The following is a 9,731-nucleotide window of genomic DNA, read 5'->3' on the forward strand; positions in this document are numbered from 1 at the left end:
CCACTTAACCTTCACAGATAGGTTAGTTAGTGTTGGAGTTGAACCTCTGACCTTCTTGCTGTGAGGTAACCATGGTAACACTCCATTATCATGCTGCCCTGTCATTTATATATGAGATGAGGAAAGAAAAGATAACCCTTTACTAAGTAGCACTCAGTAAAAACAGAAATAATCAACAAGTGCAGAAAAAATATATGTAAAGGAGAAAAGTATCATAAGCCCTGTAACCTTCTGAGGGATATATATATATATATATATATATATATATATACATATATATATATATATATATATATATATATATATATATATATATAAAATAATTACAGATTATGAGAAAACAGTTATACTTTTGTCGTAACAGTTCAGCAAATAAAGTTAGCAGATCATGACTCAAAGTTGGTCCTGTTATTAAAAAAAACAAGTTAACACTGAATCCATGTACAGCATCAAAATATGGTTGAAACTAAAGAACAAAAACAGAACATGTTCTGTTATTTAATGATATATTTACATTAATCTGACACCATCTGTCTGGATAATACCGATCCTGTCCAGAAGATGGCGTACATGTACTGTGTTAACCATCATCAAACCAGTGGGCTTTAAAAGTTAGAGTTTAAAGTATGTAGAATTCATGGATTAATTTATAAAAACAAAAAATACCCTCCTCCTAAGATACATTAATTTAGAATCCTATGGGAAAGTGTTTATAGATGGAAAACCGAAAGAAAGAAAGAAAGAAAGAAAGAAAGAAAGAAAGAAAGAAAGAAAGAAAGAAAGAAAGAAAGAACACTGAAATAATCAATTGTCTTTAAAAAAAAAAAAAAAAAAAATCATGGGAAAGAATGCTTCTCGGACCAAAAAAGAGTTTGTTCGAGGAGCTCTTTGGAAAAAGGGATTCATAAAGTAGATATCAAACTGGAAGAAAAATCCAAGGCACTCTCTTTAAACATTAAAATGCCTTTATTAACATGGCACGGTCATATCTAAACCCAAAAAACACTTCTACGCATTTCGGCTTCAAGCCTTCATCAGGAAGTCTACCCTAGTAGTATGTCTTTTTTTTTTTTTAATGACAAAATTCTTTATTAGAAAAAAAAAAAGTCAATCTGTTCTCACACAAAGAGTAAAGTTAAACCTTAAATGTTTAGACAAAGTACAAGAAAAATAATATTTCCCCCAAAACTACAGGTTTTGAAGTAGAGCTGTGTGATTACTGACAAAAAAAAAAGACAAAATCATTTTAGTTCAGGTTCCACATACTAACAAATCTGAACTCAAAACGGGCCACTAACTTATAAATAATAACTCGAAATTACCTCTTTGTTTCACCGCAAAAACTTAAAATTACAGAATGAAAATGTTTGTTATTAAACTTTTATGGATAATTAACAAGTAGAAAGATGCGACATTTAACAGAAATAAGCATCACATTTAAATTCAAGTACTGATACAAACAATAAACTGGAAACACCAAAACAAAACAAAAAACAAAAGTTGTCAAGTATTAAAAAAAATAATTAGCAAACAGTTTGAGGGTGCGTTCACATTCGCTTTTTTTAATTCTTATTATTACTATTTATTTATTTTTGCTCATGCTAATATTTTATAAGACATGTTTGTTAAAAAAAAAAAAAAAACGTCTGAATGTTTTTCCTGGTTGTTGTTTCGTCGGACACGCGCACACGCTTCCGGAAAACAGTGTCAAAGATGGCGGCCGCCGCCGGAACAGGTAAACCCACTTCACCGACACTTCACACACTATCTTCTTTTAAATATTTTATTGTTACAAATTTCAACCTTATTACAGCACGTTCATAATAGTCATATAAACTATCAGGAACTGCCCCAGGGTCTGGTTTGACTCTTTAAAGACTCTGCTGGACTGAAAACGTAGTCATCTATGCTACAGTTAGCTCCTGGGTTAGGTTAGCTTAGCTTAGCCGGCCCAGTCTGAGCAGCACTCGGCCATCTGCAACCACCTTCAGCTAGTATTCTGAACTTTACTGGTTGGACAAAAGACGATGTTGTGATTTCTCAATCCAGAATACGTTTACATTCGTGTGGTAGCCGCTGGGTGTTGAGCTTTAACGGGTGAATAAGTTGTTTAAGATATTAGCTGGAGGCACAGCCCTGTTCTACAACTGAAGAGTCATGGCATTCCGGAAGAAATGCTCCAAAGCAGCAAAGAAAAGAAATCAAACCAGACCAGTGAACCAGCACAATGTCTCATATAGTGGACCTACCGTTATACTGTGCATTCAGCGAGAAATACCACCATTTATGGCCACATTTAACACTAAACCGGTAAGTTTTTGAGCTTGTTCACCGCCCAGCAGCGTCATCAAATGTGTTACCCATAACCATTCAGAAGCTAATGACTTAAAAGGACTGATAATTCTAAATTGCAGTCTGGTGTTGCTATTAATTGGTCAAATGTTACCAGTTTACCCCTACAGGATGTGATTTACCCTCAGAGTATCCATATGGTCCGCTCTGAAGTGCCTCTTTCAGGTAGTTGCAGAACCAAAGGCCTTCCACAGCAGCACATCTGAAAATGAAATACACTTATTTCAACCTTTACGTCCTTATTCCCCTCCATTCAGTTTTTCTGGCAGTAAAATGGTACTTGCCCCTCTGTGATGGTCATACTACTACTACTAATAATAATAGTACAGTTTACTTCTGCTTATTTTTATGCAAAACATTTTCCGCTGTTGAGTTGCTCAAAAACCGCCACAAAGGAAACAGCAAATCTAAAAAAAACATCTCCTTCAACATGTCTTGTCCTGTTATCATAACACTTAAGTTAGCATTTTTACAGCACCTACACCAAATGAAAAGGAGGGAACACTAGGCTAATTATTCTGAGTTCTCTACCCTTACATGAACATTTAACCAACATTACTTTGTGGTAAATGGAAATATAGTTTTGTTTTTGTGTGTTTTTGTGTGTAGGTATTGTAGTTCCCAGAAACTTCCGGCTGCTGGAGGAGCTGGATGATGGTCAGAAGGGACAGGGAGATGGTACCGTGAGCTGGGGCCTCACAGATGATACGGACATGACGTTAACTGCCTGGAGTGGCATGATCATCGGGCCCCAAAAGGTGAGTCACAGCTGGATTGTAAAACACACAAGAACGTGTTTGTCTGCATCACAGCTGGTGAAGGAATACTCTCAACAACAGTAGAAGACACATCTCTGACTGGACACTCATCCACTGTCCTAAATGTGTAGAGTTCCACTTCAGTCTCTGTACAGTCAAACACCGAGCACTCTACATGCTCTTCATATCATCTCTGGAATGATCTCCCTCTACACATTTGGTCCATGGACTCTGTTGAGACTTTTAAAAAAACACCTTAAGACACTATTGTTCACGCAGGCAGTTTAAATCCAACTGACTCAGGGCTGCTACAGACTGACTGCACTTTATGTATTTATTGCATTTTAAAACTGTATATTACTCTGTATTTTTAATTGCTTTTAACTGTATCTGCACTGTAAAGCACTTTGTGACCCCCTGTCTGTGAAAAGTGCTCGATAAATAAAACTTACTTAATATTCAGGTGGGATTGTAGATGTTTATCAGCTAATACTTAAACAGATAATAACAGCAGGTAGTGTGGACGTAGAAGGTTTAGGTGTAAGGGAACATGTACTCACAACAAACTGTATCTTAAGTGGTTTGTTTCCCTTCCATTCAACTGAACACTTAGTATTATTAGTCTTTTTGTACTCCATGTCCACGCTCCATGTGGACGTCTCAGCTCTACTCTGACCTTCTTGCAGTGCAGCAGTTGTTGTCCATGAGCATAACTTACTACCAGGGTGATACATACATTGTGAAAATATTAAACTTGTCCAATGGTAGTTCACACACTACATGTTTTTAAAGGTCTGTCTGCTTCCAGAATCTTCTCTGTTACAGTTGAATCTAACAGTGGTACAAACTTTTTTGGACAGTTATTAAAATGAGATCACCCCACCCCCTGTTTTGACACAATGGGAGAAAGGCAGCGTCAGTTCAATATTTAAAGTTCTAAATTATTACCAGGTCTAATGATAACAAACTAAATATGAATATGTTGCACTGTCTTAATGGACATTTATTTTATTTGTTTAATACTTGACAAGAAATGGTTAATTTTTTATTGACGATATGAAGCATTTGAGTGGCTTAACTGTAGGTGTAAAAGCACTTGAGGGGTTGGATTAAATAAGTTTATACTTCTTCCTACTGCTTTTTAACCATATGCAAAATTCAGACTTGCACGTACTTGAGGATAGATTCTGTTCATTTAAATGTTATTTTGTTTTTGTCTTAATTTGCTTCGTTTTGCTTTATTTTGTTTCTTTGCATGTTCGAAATAAATTAAATAAATAAATAAAAAATGTGCAGTCAGACATTGGCTGATTTATTTTTATTTAGCCTGTTTAGTAAGCTTTTATTAAAAAAAAATGTTTTTGCTGCACTGTACACAAACCAAACAGTGACAAAACACTGGTTCATACTAAGCTGTGACTTCTGTACTGTTACACTGTTAACATCATTATTGAAGTTTGACTTTTCATAATGTTTTTGTTCCTAGAACATCAGAGTTTAAACATTTCAGGGTAGAACCCAGAATAGAATGTCTTGTCATTATACATGTGTACAATGAAATTAATAAACCTTCAAACACAGCTAAGTCTGCAGTAAACCTGTCACACAAGTGAGAGCTGCTTCTGAGCATGTGCACAGTAAATAACACTTTGTGTTGTTTTAAATCAACCTGTAGATAAAATGGGACCAAACCTTTTAAGGGTATGTTCTTACTGGTGGTTTGTTGCACATTGAGGAGCTAAATGTGTCTTCTATCCTCTTTCCTCCTGTTTTATGTGCAGACTTTGGTGATGCACTTCTTCCTTTTGTGGTTTAGAGCTACATGTGCTTGTTTTCTATGTGGTAACCTCATAAAGGGAGAGATTAGACAACATGTGCTTGCGGTGGTAGATGTAAGACTAAATGGTGGAATGTACTCAGGCTTTTCAGTCCAGCTGCTTCAAACACTAGGAGGTAAAAATGCACACATGCCTGGATGTCACAAACCTACAGACAATGTGGAAAAACCTTTAGTCTGAGCATTTTAACTTTCAGTGCTGTACCTGAACTGTTTGAATCTGAGCTGACACATCACTCAGCTATTTTTGTCCATATCCTCATCAAACCACTTCACCTGTTCAAGCCTCTGGTTTCTCTCTGATCTGTAAATCGACTTCATTCTCTGCTGTGTTTTCAGACATGAGTGGCTACATTTAGTTTTTGAGCCTCAGGTTAAACTGTACATTCTATACCGCCATCATGAACTGAAAACTAGTGATGTCCCAATCTGGATTTTTTTTGCTTCCAATCCAATTTTTTAGGATTAATTTTGCCGATACTGATCTGATATTGATCCGATACCGACTTTTTACAATAAAATTTTGATTTAAATTTGGAGTCATTATTTAAAGGTTATTATTTTACTGTAGATCCCAGTTGGGCCGAATGTGGAACCTGAACTGAAACAAATATGACACCTTTGACTCTTAATAACTTTAGTATCATTTTTGCACTTTCCAAATTCATACTGTGGGACAAATTAGAACCTTTGGTGGGCTGTATGTTTACCACTGCTGTAGCGCATCTATGGACAGGTCCGTCCAGGTATTATATGGGGGTACGTTAGTGATGCGTACATCAGTGGGTTACTCATGGGTCGGGCTGGGGCGGGTCAAAAGAATGTCAGTTTATTTGTGGGGCGAGTTGGGTCGGTCAAATAATTCCACAAAAGCCTCGCAGATTGAAAAAATCTGACTTGCGCATCACGTTGAAGTGAAACCTATATATGTTTTACTAATTCCTCTAAGCCTCTTGCTGTTGTGCAGCTAATTTTCCTTTTCCCTACCTTCGGAAACTTTAATTTAAGGGAGCAGGACATGTGTTTACCCCAGCCCCAGCCCCAGAGCCGGGTCTGGATCTTGTGACTAAATCCGATTTTCTAAAAAATGCCAGATCGGCTGCTGATACTGATCTGTAGATGGGATCAGGACATCCCTACTGAAACATGTACTGGAGACACTGGAAGAGTGTGTCAGCTTGATATTGTGTTGAAGTGACTTTAACAGTCAGTTCAAAAGTGGATTTTTTGTGAGTGAAAGACTCTTTATGAAGATCTATCTTCACTTTCTGATCTGTTCTCCTTTATCATCTTTGCTAAACACTGCAAAGTAATGAAATCTGTCGCAGTATTTACTCTCAGATAAATGCAGCTCAGTGTTCATGAAGTTCTACAGTCAGTGTTTATGTAGAAAAAGTTCTGATTTCCTGAATAAAGAACCATCAGTGATGACCAATAAACAGCACATTCCACCAGAACACTTTCTCTTACAGAAGCTCTTTTTTAGTTGCATTTGTGCGTTTCTATAAGAACGCATGTTTTGGTCTGTTGCACTTATGTTCAAAATCAATTTTTGGAAGCTATTTCCTGTCAGATCAATGCAAAACTTGGTAAGGAAGTCGTTTTAGTGCTAATGCAGCTCACATGAAATTTTAATGTGGGTAATCTAAAGCAGGTAATCTAAGTAATGTCAGATGGAGCAGGGACATATTAGTGAAGTTATGTTGTTGTTTTTTTCGTTTTGCAGACAGCCTTCGAAGGCAGAATATACAGCCTGAAAGTAGAATGTGGAGATAGGTACCCAGAACAACCCCCGACTGTCCGCTTTTTGAGCAAGATCAACATGACCTGTGTAAACAGTTCAAATGGTGTGGTAAGTACCACTTCACTGCCCTGCAGATTTAATTAAAGGGTCTAATTTAAAATATTTTACAGGTGTGCTTCATTAGCTTCTGTTGTATTTAGATATGTTCTATTATCACTGTCATACTTGTGATAACATAATTGTAGGCAGCTTCTCACTTTGAGACAATGGTATTAAAAGCTATACAGATATACTGATTCTGAGCAACAGCTGAGTCTGTTCAGCTGTTGATGTACGCTGTCTTTTGCTAATTTAGTTTATTTTTTAGCCTGGATCCAAACTAAGATGTCAAAAAAAACCAAACACACAATACAATTTGGGCCATTATCCACAAGCATTTTGGTTCAAGTGCTAAGCCTAGTGCTTTTGTTTGTTTTAGTTTTCAATTAAGAGAGACCACATACACCCACAGCATCTTGCATCTTCTTTTTTTTTTTTTTTTTTTCCAAAAGTACTAGGGGTGTGCCATCTAAGGCACCTCACGATTCAATTATGATTCGGGGTGCTACGATTTGATTAATCAATGATTTTTGATGCATCTTTTTTCCCCATTCAGTATTTTTTCTCTCCCTCTGTGTCTACTTCATACTTTTAAATGAGGTATATTTGTCAATATCTATAAATTCAAGTAATCAAACAAATTTGCTTTTGTTATCTGTTATTTGTCTCAAACCACTAAATGATTCGGCATATTTTCCACCAGGAAACCAACAAGACCAAGGTAGCAGTGGCATGTACAGTAAAAGCTGCTCTTATTCACAAATACAGATTTCCAGTTACCTGCAAAACATTTGCTGTGTCAAAAGCAATACTTTTTATAAATATATACCTATTAACAGTTAAAAAAAAAACAAAAACTGGTGGAATGAAGTCCACATTTTTTTAGGAAAATAAATGAAGTGTCTTTAGAAATAAATAAGACTTGTTTCAATCAAAAGTGTTTTTCCACAGATTTCTGTAAAAATCTAATAAAAAATAAATAAATAATTGCTTATTTAGTTTTTATGGCCCCTCCAAAGCTCCTCAGGAACACACTCAAACTCTCAGACCCTCCACACATGCTTCTGTAGAAAACTGTAGAAAACAGCTGATTCAATCTGAACCAACACAAGCGCTAGTTTATTTAGTCAGAATAAATGATATCCAAACTAAATCTTCCATGAGCAGCAGAAATCCAACAACAAACTACAGATTTCCCTGTCCACAACCAAAGCATGATCACATGTCACAGTTCTCCTACATGTTTACCTCAGTGATTCCACTACTTTGGTTTTGGTCTCATTGTACAGTTCGGGAACTGCTTTCTGGGTATAGTACTTTGGGTTCAGAAGTTTGTATCTGCGCTCCGACGTTTGCATCAGAGCACAACAGCCCTACTTCCAAATGCTAACTTTTAAACCCATTGGTTGAATCTGATGCTTGAACTGGAGCCAAACAGTTAGAGTTGGTTTTACTGTGTTCCCTCTGGTCCGTTCTTTAAGGTGTTCGGGAGGCATGCGCAACTTTTATTTTCCTGCATCGTGCTGCGGTTATATTCCTGTCATTTAGTAATTCGGAAAAATAAACAATTTTGAACATTTATGAATTGTTATAGAATCGTCAAGTGTCGCATCGCAATGAATCTAATAATCGATGTATTGGCACACCCCTAAAAAGTACTCTGCCTATTTAGTAGCTGTTCCAAGCACTTGAGTTTATTTGAGGTAAAATAGTTATTTTTGTCAGGGGGGTCTGACAGGGGCGGGCTGATGTGAAGTTTTGGACCTACGGTATGTTTTCTCATGGATACCTTACTTATAACCTCTTCTGTGTCTGTCCAGGTGGACCTGAAGGCAGTGCCGGTGTTGGCCAAGTGGAAAAACTCGTACTGCATTCGGACAGTGCTGCAGGAGCTCAGAAATCTCATGTGCTCGAAAGAGAACAGCAGGCTTTCCCAGCCGCCCGAAGGCCAAATGTATGGCAACTGATGACGCTCCTGCTGCTGCTGCCCCTCCCCGTCACACCTACACACACACGCACACACACATACACACACATACGCACACACATATTTAACACTGACTCTACCACCGTCATATTATCCAAGACTCTCAACTCCCACTTCCTCCCTTGGGGGCGTCCCATTGGACAGAGAGGGCTGCACAGATGAAACCCCTCCCCTCACCCAGTGCCCAGTCATCCATCAGAGTTCGTGGTGCAGACCACATGTTACAAAACAAATACTGTTCCAACTAATCTGATTTTTTTTTTTTTTTTTTTTTTTTTTTCATTCTTGTGTTCGATGTCGATATTGTAAAATAACAGATGACCTGATGGAGTGTATTCATCCCGTATGTGACCGTCAGTCCGTATTCTAAAGCAGGGGTGTCAAACTCATTTTAGTTCAGGGACCACATTCATGATTAGTAAAATAAAAATATAATCACCTAGATATAATGTCACCTCCAAACTTTGTTTTTGGAGTGAAAAAAAGTTAAATTACTTCATGAAAATGTTTACATCTATGAACTATCCTTTAAAAAACATGAATAAACATAAGTGCAATTTTAACAATAACATGGCTCTGCTTATCGTTTATACACATGCATTAAAACTTACAGATCACAAAACATTTAGTAACAGGCAGAATATTGTTAAACTTGTACTGAATTTTCAACTTCAACACTGTTCATGTTATTCCAGTTTTTGGGGGAAATGATAGTTTGTAAATGTTTATATTTTCATGTCATTTTACTTTATACTAAAACAAAGAGAACATTTTGGAATTTAATCCTAAATTTAGCATTTCATTATTCATCCCACAGGCCAGATTGGACCCGGTTTTGGCCCGCGGGCCGTATGTTTGACACCCCTGTTGTAAAGTATCATTCATGAGAATCAACCTCGGAATCAAAGGAAATCTGCTCCTGTGACATGAACTGCATCGTGAATGTTTACTGTT

At 37.0% G+C, this 9,731-nt stretch overlaps 1 protein-coding gene across 1 annotated transcript; it reads left to right on the forward strand.

Annotated features, from left to right (window-relative positions):
• Positions 1-1,697: 1,697 nt before the first annotated feature.
• LOC115419173 (ubiquitin-conjugating enzyme E2 variant 2-like) lies at positions 1,698-9,264 on the forward strand. Its single transcript, XM_030133825.1, has 4 exons — positions 1,698-1,735; positions 2,962-3,110; positions 6,674-6,799; positions 8,611-9,264. Exons 1-4 carry the CDS (start codon positions 1,714-1,716, stop codon positions 8,755-8,757), a joined length of 444 nt encoding a protein of 147 aa, XP_029989685.1. The 5' UTR covers positions 1,698-1,713; the 3' UTR covers positions 8,758-9,264.
• The last annotated feature ends 467 nt before the right edge of the window (positions 9,265-9,731 follow it).

Source organism: Sphaeramia orbicularis, chromosome 5 (assembly GCF_902148855.1).
Source record: "Sphaeramia orbicularis chromosome 5, fSphaOr1.1, whole genome shotgun sequence".
NCBI lineage: Eukaryota > Metazoa > Chordata > Actinopteri > Kurtiformes > Apogonidae > Sphaeramia > Sphaeramia orbicularis.